A 13647-nucleotide genomic window follows, 5' to 3' on the forward strand; every position below is an offset into this window, starting at 1 on the left:
GGCCCTAATAGATGAACTTCCAGAACCTTATTTGGTTCTTGGGGATTTTGATGCACAGTAATTTATGGGGTGACTTTCGCTGTGATGCGCGAGGACATCTAATCGAACAATTCCTTTTTTCATCCGGCGCGTCTCTTGAATCGTAAGCAGCCAACATATAGCCTGGCCATTAATACCTACTCGTCCATAGATGTGAGCATCACATCCCCGATGCTTCTACCCATCCTCACATAGAAAGTCATTCACAATCCTTACAGAAGCGACTACTTTCTGATAATTCTGAGCACACAAATAGGTAAAGAAGCTCCTGTAAATATTCCAAGATGGCTAATTGACAAGGCCAACTGGGTACAGTTTTGGAAAGCTACTCACACTAGGTGGTTTGATATGTGTCTCCTAAGCATAGATGCTGCTTTAGAGTACTTTACAGCTCTTCTTATTGATGTAGTCGCTAAGTGTATCCTACAAACTGGACTGTCCAGAAAACGACACGTCTCTTGGTAGAACAGCGATTGTCGAAAAACTAAAAAAAAGCAAAATAAAGCATGGAGGTTGCTTTGCAACTTATCCAAAGGCGAAAACCGTGACAGCTTCAAGAACATTAAGTCTCAAGGCAGAGGAACACGCAGACAGGCATGAAGGGAGAGTTGGTATAAATTTTAATCCGGGATCGATTCATATACACTGGAGGCGAAAGTCTGGAACGTGGTCGGTAAGGTAGTAGGATAGCAATGTCATCCACTTCCACTTGTGAACACACAAGGTGACAGCATGGAGGACCAGGCGACCTCTCTCGATGCACACTTCGAACAGGTCTCCAGCTCGTCGCACTATACTACATCATTCCAACGATACGAAACAGTAATCTTAATAACATAAATTCTCTAGCCAAAGTATAGTCCAAACATAAAAGGTAAGGACTGTGCACTGACCCGATGTTTCGGGACCATTTTGGTCCCTTCTTCAGGGGTGACTGCTCAGTCAGCTCTGAAGCTCGCGATTTTTCTTGGCAGTGTCGCCCGCTCCATTGTCCTTCTTTCCACCGTTGTTGCTGCAGTGTTTTCTCAACTGGTTCTGTAGACTGTGCATGTATACGCTGGGTAAGGTTAGAGTTGAGCGGTTAACATTTCCAGGACTTGTTTGTATGTGCCAGAACTCTAAAAACTGTCTTTTTGTGTGGCTACCCTCCGTGTTGGTGACCCGGGCGTCGTCAAAATTGATGCAGTGGTTCATCTTTTTGCTGTGTTCAGCGAGAGCGTTTCGTGGGGCGTTGAAGTTATGCACATCGTTTTGATGTCGTATCTTTTTGGGGAAGTTTTTTGTCTCACCGATGTAGGTGGCGGGGCAGTCTGTACACGAAATTTCGTAGACCAGCCCAAAGAATCTCTCTTTCGGCAGACGGTCTTTGGTCTGGTCGCAGCAAGATTCGCCCAATTGTTGAGACGGGTTTGTGCACCACATGACTGCCTTCTTTCCCCATTACACAGGACAGCTGCTCCCTGATTCCCGGCACGCATGGGACAGAGATTCGGTAGGGTTGTTTCGGATAGGCCTCACTCATTGTTAGGGTTATCCTTCGCAGAAGGCAGGTGGGGGGCAGTTTCGCGGTGGCCAAGTCGCTAACGTACTCGACGAGTAAAGCAAGCTTCTCGCGTGTCTATTGTCCAGCAGGTCAGTGGTGATCGCTTCGTCTTTTTTTTTCGCATTTTTTTGGAGCTGCAGATGACCCTTGCGTGATTCAGGAGTGCCTTGACCAGTGATGTTTTGTGTGCGGTCGGGTGGTTAGAAGTGAACTGCAGATACGGTCCGGGTGTGCATAGGTTTTCGGTACATGGAGAAGCTCAAACGTCCATCTCTAAGAAGAAGCGATCACCGCTGACCTGCTGGACAATGGATACCTGAGAAGCTTTATTCGTCGAGTACGCCAGCGACTTGGCTACCGCGAAACTGCCCCCCACCTGCCTTCTGAGAAGGATAACCCTAACAATGAGGCCTATTCAAAACAACCCTACCGCATCTCTGTCCCATACGTGCCGGGAATCAGCAAGCAGCTGTCCTGGGTACTGGAGAAAGAGGGCATTCATGTGGTGCACAAACCCGTCTCAATAATTGTGCGAATCTTGCTGCGACCAGACCAAAGACCGTCTGTCGAAAGAGAGGTTCTTCGAACTGGTCTACGAAATTTCGTGTACAGACTGTCCCGCCACCTACATCGGTGAGACGAAAAACTTCCCCGAAAAAATACGAGATCAAAACGATGTGCGTAACTTCAACGCCGCACGAAACGCTCTCGCTGAACACAGTGAAAAGATGGACCACCGCATCAATTTTGATGATGCCCGGGTCATCGACACGAAGGGTAGCCACACAAAAATACAGTTTTTAGAGTTCTGGCACTACAAACAAGTCCTGGAAATGTTAACCACTCAACTAGAACCTTACCGCAGCAACAACAACGGTGAAAAGAAGGACGATGTAGAGGGCGACACTGCCAAGAGAAATCGCGATCGTCTGAGCCGACCGAGCAGTCCCGCCTGAAGAAGGGACCAAATTGGTCCCAAAACGTCGAGTCAGTGCACAGTCCTTACCTTTTATGTTTGGACTATAACTTGGCTGGGGAACTTATGTTATTAGTATTAAAGTTCACCCTGCCAGACAGATATCTGTCAAAGATGTTCACCTTTGAAACAGTAATCGAAAAACAGAAACTAGAATGCAAATCTACAAACCATGAAGCATATAATGAACCTTTTGTTTTAGCTCAGCTACGGGCATCTCTAAGCTGCTGCAATAACCCTGCCCCAGGCTCTGACCGTGTAGTATATGAAATGTTAAAACATTTGTCCCCTGAAACTCAAAAAGCCCTTCTCAACTTGTATAATGCCGTTTGGTTTTTCTGCGAGATTCCCTCTGTCTGGAAACAAGCCATTATAATTTCGATTCTAAAGAAAGGAAAAGATCTATCTTCTGTTGCAAGTTACAGGCCGATTGCATTGACAAGTTGCCTATGTAAACTTTTGGAGAAGATGATTGACCACCGGCTTCTACATTTCCTAGAAACAATCTACTGGACCCATATCAGTGCGGATTTTGCGAAAGCAGATCCACTACTAACCATTTCTTACGAATCGAAGCGCAGATTCGTAATGCTTTTGTCCATAATGACTTGTTTCTTCCGCTGTTTCTCGATATGGAAAAAGCTTGCGATATCACCTGGCACTTTAGCATACTGCGAGACCTTTCACAACTAAGTGTCCGAGGTAATATGCTGACCATAGTTGATAGTTATTTGTCCAAAAGAATCCATTATAGTGGACAGTGCATAGCAACTAAAGCAGTGTACACAAAGTTTTTCATTGTCAGTGATGGTGACTTAGCTTGTACATATAATGTGCTTCCATGTTTTTTATCATTGCTGCCTGAGGTTCAGTCCTTGATGTTTGAGGTTTGTTTCCTAAGCTAGAAGAGATGCTTGATGTAAATTTTTTTAGCACATTCTACATTAATAAGTAATATGCTAAATTTCTAAAAATTTTTGAGCAACAGGAAAAACAGCTTTTTCTGTTTATTTTTATTTTATATATTTATTTTACAATCTTGCAAAAATTTCAATTGCTGATAAAAGCAACTAACACCTTTATTCAAGCCTACACCTTATTGAAGCCCTTGCACAATGCTGACTTCTAATCTCTACCTGACTTGTTAAGAAAAGTGATACCAGGTATTAGAGAGCAGGCAAATCATCTTGTGACTTCCTGCAAGTTATCACGATGAGCAGTGCACATGCATAAAGGTCCAGCGAATGCTATTTGAAACAAACAAAAACAATTTATGCCTGCAGTTTCATCAAGGCACACTGTAGCTGTTATTCAAAATGGAGCAAAATGTCGTAGTTTACCTGTGTCTGATTTGTGTCGTTCATCTGGAAACTTCAAAAGAGTATATTGTGCGCACTTCTGCCTTTTTTCCCTTCCGGTAGTTCAAGTGTATCCTCATATAAAAGTATATTATATAAAGAAGCATTTGGCATATCCTTGTGGAAAGCCACCATAATTGATGTGAAGGGTTGTCAGTAAGCTTGTAGAGGCAAATAGACCATCATTTTCAATTACAAACTCTCTAGAAATACAGTGCAGCTATGGTGGAAGAAATCCATAAACCGGGTTTATGATTCAGCATCGCTAGTTATTATAGCTAAGACTGGTTTGAGTAGCAGAACTAAAAACAAGGATCAAAGAGAAGACATACAAGGACGTTGCTATTTCAACACAAATTTAATTTCTGGGCGCATGGCTAAATAAATAGCCAAACATGTACAGTCACTTACAGATACCCAGCAGTGACTGGTACCAGGTGTCATTTCCATGAAGAGTGAGTGAGAGAGAGATACGATGTTTTTTTTCTTGTCACAACCACTGATGCTATACTGACGCACGTTTCTCTCCTTCTAGATCTCGATGGCCTCGTTTTTCTCCCACATGAGTTTGAGGCCTCCTTTTCTATAACGCAGACGAGCTCGAAATAGGCCTTTGGGCTATGCATTTGGGATAGCTAAAAGGCTACTGTTGTTTTTGAAAATAGTAATGTTGATACACTGTTGCATGTGAAATGCGCCTGCCTGCCGTTTCTTCTTAGAAGTGTCTATTTTGGCTAGTGTGACAAAAGGCATCTGTGGAAACAATAACCAGATAATGTGCCATTGAAACTACGGTTTCTCAGAGGTGCTTGCACTGCACTTTTTGATGTCATTTGGCTTGTACTATGTACTTGTGTTATGCAGTGAACCGGCATGCTGATTTATTTCATTGCAGAGAAAGGCTGGTGGGCATTGTCAAGAAGCAGTGGCACGAAATAAAGCGCCTCCGAGTGAATGTGCGTCATTTAGAACGAGCGGTGGCCTCAAATCATCTCCAGGATGAAACTTATATACTCGACTTGCTGCAGCGCCACCTTGATGGCCGGCTTCTTGATCGTGTGGTTGACATAATTGTTGGAGACATTGAGTGACATGATTCATGATGGTTACATAATTGTTGGAAAGGTTCGCAGATGCAGGACCATGGTCCTGCATCTGTGAACACATGAGATCTCTAGTTTCTGTTTATTTTTAATCCTAAACAGGATTACAGTGCCTTTATATTTAAAAAAAATAGCGAAAGCATCAAATTCTTTATGGTCTTTGATTGCATGGGTTCTTGCATTATTTTGACTATAACTTTCTGCATGTGATGCCATATTTGTGTAATTTCAGTATATTTAAGGTGCATTCAATGCGTATCAACGTTGATATTACATATATTGTAGCACAACGAAATACTTTGCATTTTCAGCTTGTGTATTTGCTCTTTGCCCGATTTCTAACCTTGACTGCTTCCCTTTTTTTCTGCACTCTTGTACCATTGCTTTTTTCGGGTTTCATGCTTTGTTTTCTTTTTCATGTTATTTGTGTAATAAAAGCGCACATTTACTAAAGTTTAGAGATTTTCGTGGGAACTTTTCAAAAGTGAATAGATGTGTGAATGAATGATTGATTTGAGTGACTACTATGTGATATTTTGTCTTTATGTATTATTGAGTTAGAGCTACATAAGTGTAAATTAAAGGGCTCGTTTTGTTTTTTAGACAATATAATGAGAAAAAAAACAGACAGTGATACCAGGGAAAGTATAGGGCTTGTTATTAGAAGTAATTGTAATGTAAATGTGAAGAAAGAAAAGGGGATGAAAAGATAACTTGCCACTGGCAGGATCTTAACCTGTGACTTTTGAATAATGCGCCCGATGTTCTACCACTGAGCTATAGTGGCGGTCGTCCCTCATTCCACTTTATAAGGTTTATATGTATTTAAACATGGGAGCTTCAGTCAGCGCAACCTGATGACACTGCGGCAAATCTGGAACACCCTTATTGCTTGTTGTGGCATCACGTAGTATGTTATCTTGTTACCAGATTGCAGCTGACTGAATCTTCCACAGTTAAATGCACATATAAATTCTATAAAGTGGACAGAGGGGTGACCGCCATCATAGTTCAGTGGTAGAACATCGGGTGCGTTATTCAAAGGTCACAGGTTCCGATCCTGCCAGTGGCAAGTTATCTTTTCGTCCACTTTTCTTCACATTTACATTACAATTACTTTTAATAACAAGCCTTACTCTTTCTATCACATTATTTATTGTCTATTTGTTCTCATTGATATTATAGCTATAGAAGTAGTAATATTTATGCATACTATTATCTCCCTTTCTTTATTTGTCTAGTAATTTTCCTCCCCGTACATGTAAAGCAGCAAACTAGATATTTGTTCTGGTTAAGCTAAATGCTTTTTTTTTTTGTCTTCCCCCATATGGTTGGTCGCTACAGCTGGTAGGCTAAAGTACTTGTTACCCTCAAGTTATTTGGCAAATGGTTGCAATACCAGCATGTATGCATTGTTCCTTGACTGATGCTTTTCCAAGATGGGAAATATTGGTATTGCTAAACAGAAAGGTAAGGGTGCAAGGCACCTAACGTGCCCAGGGGGATGGTTAAGAATTTCCGGTATTCCCGAGTAATGGTGCCATGGCTTTATACTCCGCAATGAAACTTACATTTGTCATAATATTGTTTGTACATGTTTGTACTATTATATACTGGATGTCAAGAGCCACAAAAACAAATGACTAGAAATATTTCACTATGGTCACAATTGTCCCCTTAGGTCCCCACTCGGAAATGATTCCTCGATATGCCTTGTTAAGGTCTACTAGATGCCATTTTGAATGGTACATGTGTTATTAAATGCAAAGCATTTCTTTGCGTACTGCAAGCACTTTGAATGTCTATCTACGTAGCTAGCTATCTAGCCACCTACGTCTGGGTTCTCTCGTGATCACGCCATTAGCTTGTGGTATACAAAAATTAGTATGGGAGGGTAAAATGGTTTCACAAATATGACTCGCTAGTGATGACATGAATAATGTCGCAATGCCGTCGCGTATGTAGTCTTACCCTTTTTGCCAGACGTGTGGCGCACATCCGCGGGCGGGTATGTGCCACAGGTAATTGACAGTTCATATCTACTCAGGAATGCGGAAAACAGACGTGGGTAATTTTAACACGTGGGCGTTAATAAAAAGTCAACATTGGCAGCATTGACCCAATAAATGCAAATAATAAATATCAGGGTCCCAGCTGGAATCGAACCCCAGCATTCTGCATGGCCATCTGATATTCTACCACAAAATCTCGCCAGGTTTCTGAACTATTCAAATAGACCTGAAATGAAATGAAATGTCAATTCTGATTGCATGTGCTGCCCATATAATTTTATTTACATTACATATGTACTCCTATGATACAGCTGTCACTTTGAGTTGATGTCAGTTGTAGTTGGGTGCCATCCGCTGAAGTTTATATACCCGTGTAGTAGTGTCCGGGGCTACCATACTCGCAAACACCAGCGCCTCATATCGGCTTACCACTGCTGGTGTCGCTAATATCCATGATGCTGTTGGCATTGATGCAACTGCAAACAACTGGTTGTATAAAACATGTGTGGCTGTTCACTGTATGTCAGTGCATGCATTTGTACATATCTTTAGTGCCACTTCGTAACGTTTCTATCAATAAAAAATTACAACACAGTTATCTTCCATTCACATGCTATGCATAACATCGATTCCCGAGGTATGTGGGATCTGTCGAATTTTTATTCGTATAGGTTGTACACAAGAAATGTAACTTAAATACGCATCCTTTACTAATAAATTAATGATTAAAAAATAACATGCAAATCACTGCTCTTTTAATATATAGTGTCAACCTGGTACGCAAACTACAAATTATTCCAGAACACTGCATTCACTACATGAAAGGCGAAAGATTTATTCGACTACATGAAACTTATTCTATGATCATATATGTGAAATATCAGATTTTACATATAGTAGAATCTCATTACCATGAACCTCTTATTATGACATTTTTCAGATTAATGGACATAAAATAAAAATTTCTTACCAAAAATCAACCTGTTCTTTCTGTAAATATACTTCAGCACTACTAATGAACACCAAGTTATTTTAAAGTAATGACTGAAATTACATTACTTCTTTATAATAGTAGCACCTGGAAGTAATGAATCTGTAAATGGAAAATGATTCCATATGCCATTTACTCGGCTTTAATCAACTTTGCATGCCACCATCAGCCGCAAATATTTCTGGACAGTCGTGATCCCAATTCTGTAGCTTATGGCTGCCTGAAATAGAACTCTGTAGAAACCACATGCACAATTCAGCACTGCTGGACGGGTGGTCATGAGGACAAGCTAGGCACTGTAAACTAGAGTGTTCAATAGAACTGCGAGCTTGCAATAGCACACATTGCATCAATACAGCTGTAGCATTTGTAATAGGTTAAAGAGACAAATTGCCTCACAAGGAAAACAATAAAATGCGTAAAAGCTTCACGGTTTCTCAAACATTCAATGACACTTCGTGTTTGTGCATCATGTGCTACTGTGAATAGAAGGCATCACATAGGAACCTTACATATGGCCGTGCTTAAAATTGGGAGGTCTCGGGAGGGGGTGGATGATCTCGGACTCCTCACCAGTACAGGTAAGAGATTTTAGACCCTCTTTTCTAGGAAGTAAAGATTACATGAATTTGAGGTGGGCAACCATTTGCTATATTCTTTGTCAATAGTGGTTGGAACATATCTTCTCTATTTTGAAATTTTCATCATAATTTTTGTCAAGAACTATTGCCATGTTTTCTAATATGCGAGACAAAACGATACAAGAAGTTCAAAATTAGTACTTATTTCTCTGGTTTATAGTAGGCTTGTGCAAATAGTGAATTTTAGGTTAGAAGCAAATAGTGATTTTTGTCAAATATTTTCTAATTGAATTTGAATATTATATCATAAAGAAGAATGGGCATATTTGTCAAGACCCAACTAACTTGCTCAACATTTTTTTGAAAATCGAAGCAAGGTCTGTGAAATGCAATTCTTTTTGCTTCAAAGGAAGTGGAAACAACTTTGAATAGTAGCAGGGTATGAGTTGCACTAGGATGGAAGTGATAATTTGTAAGATATAATACTATATGTGGCTTTACTCCCTAAACAACTTGTAAAATATGTCATGTTTTCAAATGCACTATACTCGGAGCATATAAGCCAGTATGACAAGCTTTTGAACTTGCAAAATGATGAATTGATGTGAGGGTAGTATGTTCACTTACCCTGAAGTGGGGCTTTGCGGCAGTGCGGATCTTTTCTGGATAACTATTTTCATGGCTTAGCACACATTTACTGCAGTGAAACCACCTTTACAAGGGGTTACATGCAGATTAATATACATTTATTCGTTCATTTCGAATACTTTGAAATTTTCAACGGTTTAAATTTAAATCATAGTGAATTCAAATATAGTAATATTCGTTTGAATATTTGCACAAGCCTAGTTTCTAGAAAGCAATGTATAAAACAATTGGCCACTTTTTCTCTCTCTCTTTACTTTCCTCTCCTTCTTTGCTAACTAGAGTCCTCCCCTTCGGTGACGCGAGACTTCAAACACTGCATGTGACATAGGTTCTAGTGGATAGAGCACTAGAGTAAAGTTGTAGATGCTTTCATTGAAATCTGATGGTTAATCCACAGTAACCTATTGTGAGTGATAGAGCTCCACCTTTTATGTGAATGTAGTTACTAGGAATTGTACTACTGGCATAAGTTTGCAAAACAGAACTCACTCAGAAATATAATTTTTGTTTAGCTCTCTTAAAACTCAAACTTTTCAAAATTATGCTTAGGAAGGCTCACCTGGGCTCAGCCTGAGAGACTGGTCTAAGTGTGTCAATTCATGAATTAGTTTGTCTGTGAGTTTGTCAATGAGTATTTAGCTAGTGTGAGGAAACAATTCTCAGCCTTTCCCATGCACCAGTGCATCTACAAGGCTGTGAGGTTATGTTTAGGCAGTGCTGCTAGAAGTTGAAGTGTGCCCATAGAGAAGTATGTTAAAGGAGCCCTGCTGCAGTATATGCCTCATACATAACGTGCTTCAGCACTGGCAATACGTGTTATGGCACTGCATTGCTTCAGTGATATTTTTTTCAGCGATCATATGTAATTTCTGTCGGTTTTTTTTTCTTTTTATTTGATTGTATTTATTGTAGCAATATGTCAGTCGGAGTACTTCATAAACAAATTTTAACAATATTCAAGGGTACTGTGACACAAGATTCACCGATTGTGCATAGTTGAGAATGATAAGCACAATAAGCCACAGACAAAGAAGAGGCACCGCTACATTGTCTGTACATACTATGTTATTAACAATAATTTACTTTTAGGTACAGTACACAATCAACAACAAACAACATAGAATGACAGGCAGTGTGCTTGTCAAGATTGCAGTGACATTTTCAGTAACTTTCCTGAAGAAAAAAATTTTGAGACAGATTTCAGTGCCTATCTTAGTGATGTGACCCTAGCCTGCTACAGTTAAACCTCATCATGCCTAATATTTGTTGTAAACCTATGTTCACTGCCCATTGAAATCAGCAAAAAGAATGTTAAGTTTACCCTTCTCATTTTTTTTTTCTTATAGTTCATTATATTCATGTTGTGTATATCGAGGTTCAACAGTTCCATTCTGGCTAAGGGAGTACTACAGAAAGTTGTGCTAATTGGGTAGGATTCATCATGAGGGTACACAAGGCGTTCACATAGACAAAAGAAAAGAAAACCAGACAACACGAATGCTGCCTGTGAACTGAGGGGATACCTTGGTGAAGAAGTGTGAGGGCACAAAACTTATTTGTGCATGCTCAGGAACTGCAGCTCTAGCCATAAATTGTAGACACATGCAAGTGTATGCAGAAAATAACTGCTTAACCATTTCATTTCTTTATGCAGGTTAATCAAAGGCTGGCTCACACATGTGCTTCCATTACTATTGATATCCATGGGCTTAACCATGAGGCACATTTATTAATTCTTGTGTTGGTATGAAACTGCACATTCATCGAAATTTGGTGTGTGCATACAATTATGACATTGCAACAAAATATTGGACAGTGATCCTTTATTAATGACCTTTTATGCTTGAATTATCTCTAGTTCCACAGCAGCATGCCTGTTTAATGCACTTACAGCTGCATTTATTTACCACCAAGCCAGTGCCTCTGTCTGTATATTTATTGATGTGTTGTAGAAAAGAAATGTCTGTTCCAGCGGCGTACCGTTTTGCGAATGCGGGGGGGGGGGGGGGCAAACCTAGGGCACTTGTGAGCCAGTATGTGTGTGTGTGTGTGTTTGTGTGTGTGTATAAACACACACGCACATACTGGCTCATGCAATTTTTCATACACGAAGCATTCGTTCAATAGCGTAAGAAAAGGACAGCAACTTTTAAACAGCATGCATTTAGGGAATACATGTATGTTTGTGATGCATGTATAATAATATTGCATGTGCCACTTTTCATTACCTCACAGCTTCTTACATGACTACAATTATGTTGATGGCAGCCTCCTCAACAGTAAATGTTTCATCATTGAGTGTAATGTTTTAATGATTTAAAACAGCTTACAAAAAATTCAGTTTTTAATCTGAAGCAATCCTCAAGGAATGATGGAATCATTTCTATCTAATTATCTCAGCTTCTCACTGAGCTCGCGTCCACTGCTTTATTCGTCGCCACTTTCCAAGCTGCCTCCATCACTCCAAGTTGCCATAAGCAAGGCTGATAAGATTTATCAGAGATTAAAGCAGAAACCTTTCTTGGCGCTTCCAGTACGGCAAAACTAAAATATTCGGAAATATTAGTCGCAATCATGTGCTCACAGCAGCTTGGACAGAGCAGCAGTGACGGTCATCTTTTTCGATGAAACAAAAATGATTTTCCTGAAGCAGCAAATGCTTTCACCAGTCCATAAGTAGTTTGTTCGTTCCCATCTATAAATGCATCGGCCAGTCGCAGCAGAATAAAAACATGAACAAGTGATGTAATAATATAGGGCCCTCGTTCAGCGCTAACCTGCTCTGCAGAGCTAGCGCTGAACAGGCCCGAGAGAGTCGCAGAGAGCCTTCAAGGCAAATTGTCACTGCTAATATTTCGCAAAATTATTGCTATATTGCACCTTTGCCTTAAATTATTTTCTTTTTCTCATAACAATATATTTAAGTGATTACAGCCGACAGTGCAGCCGAAACTGTGCAGCCGACAGTGACCACTGTAGAAACTGGGGGGGGGGGGGGCTAACTTTTTGCAGTGAGGGAGGGAGGCTCAGCCTCGCTTGCCCCCCCGGCTGATAGGCCTATGGTCTCTTCACCTTTTGTCGTTTATCTGCTAGTTATTTCTGTGTGCAGCGACATCTCCCCTATGGCATCCATAAAAACAAGCTTAATTATATGTGTCTACTTCCTGCTTTTTTTCAGCCTCTGCGAAGGATATATAGATTACCTATAACTCTTTTCTTGCTGTTATTGCTTTGGCAGCTTTATATAGACTTGATGAAGCGGCAATCCTCTTTATTAAGCCCTCTGTCACAGTGGCTACTTCAAGATGAGGATAAGCTACCTGTAACCTGATCATTCATTTTGTGCACACAAAATTAAGTGACAGAGAATTTAAGGTATGCCGTGACAATTCTGTTTTTGAAAATAGCAATGGGTTTGAAGACCAAGGGAGTCTGCTTGCACACACAGTCCTGAAACATCAAAGATACACATCACTCTGAGGCATAATAGAATTGGAGAAAGTTTAATAATAATAATAGTATCGGCGCAGCAGTCTCTGCCAAAATTTATATACTGAGTCCGTATATAGAGGTGTGCGCCGAGATGTCGGCGCGCCGCCGACGCCAGCTGGTCACCGCTCCGTCACTGTTCCTTTTTCTTTCGATGCGTTTTTCTTTAGCAAACATGGCTTTCTTTGGCAGTTTATTTTGTCACCAGTAAATTGTTGGTCCTTTCTTCATTCTTCCCATTAGTCAACGCATCGCAATCAATTTGTCTGTCGGTTACAGTTAAATAACTGGATCAGAAAAAAATGCCAGGCCTGCGCGGAAGGCACAGCACAGTCGCCGCGAAAGCTAGAAGAGCGGCCTTTCGGAGCCTTTTCTAAACACTCATTGTGTAACTACTGCGAGTACACTTGCTTGATACCCACTACGGCATTAATAATAAAAATTTTAGGGTGGTAGGCCAGCATTCGCTCTGCTATTTTTCGTCATTTTTCTGATAAGCGTAGTGTCTTAAACACTTGCAAGGAAATTTGTGCCAATTATTCATGCAGTGGCTGACAACGATGAGGAATTATGCCTGAAGTGCGTATGTGCCACAGTTAATGGCTGAACAAGAACAATCTTTTGTAATGGGTTGGAGCATTGGACGACCTACACGCTACGCTGTTCGCGCTGTGCAACGACCGTTTAATTGATCTTTTGTTTGAAAACGCTTTATAAGTCGTATTAACGCAATTGCTTTCCGACATCAACCCGGGTTCGAGCATCATTGTGCCATTAATGCTGTTTTTTTATTTTTATGCAATGTGGTTACGGACACCAGTGGTGGCGGACAACTGTGGGTGACCCGAGTTGTGATCTAATAACAGCTTTCGCTATTAAACTTGTTCAGTACTCCTATAACAAAGTA

General features: G+C 40.5%; 1 protein-coding gene across 1 annotated transcript in view; it reads left to right on the forward strand.

The window, feature by feature from the left end:
• Positions 1-7767, forward strand: part of LOC119187496 (uncharacterized) — a 34114-nt gene extending 26347 nt beyond the window's left edge. The window contains exon 4 of the mRNA XM_037435626.2: positions 4812-7767. Coding sequence (XP_037291523.1) covers positions 4812-5007 — 196 coding nt within the window. The 3' untranslated portion in view covers positions 5008-7767. The remainder of the gene's footprint in view (positions 1-4811) is intronic.
• Positions 7768-13647: the final 5880 nt, after the last annotated feature.

This window comes from Rhipicephalus microplus, chromosome X (assembly GCF_043290135.1).
Source record: "Rhipicephalus microplus isolate Deutch F79 chromosome X, USDA_Rmic, whole genome shotgun sequence".
Lineage (NCBI taxonomy): Eukaryota > Metazoa > Arthropoda > Arachnida > Ixodida > Ixodidae > Rhipicephalus > Rhipicephalus microplus.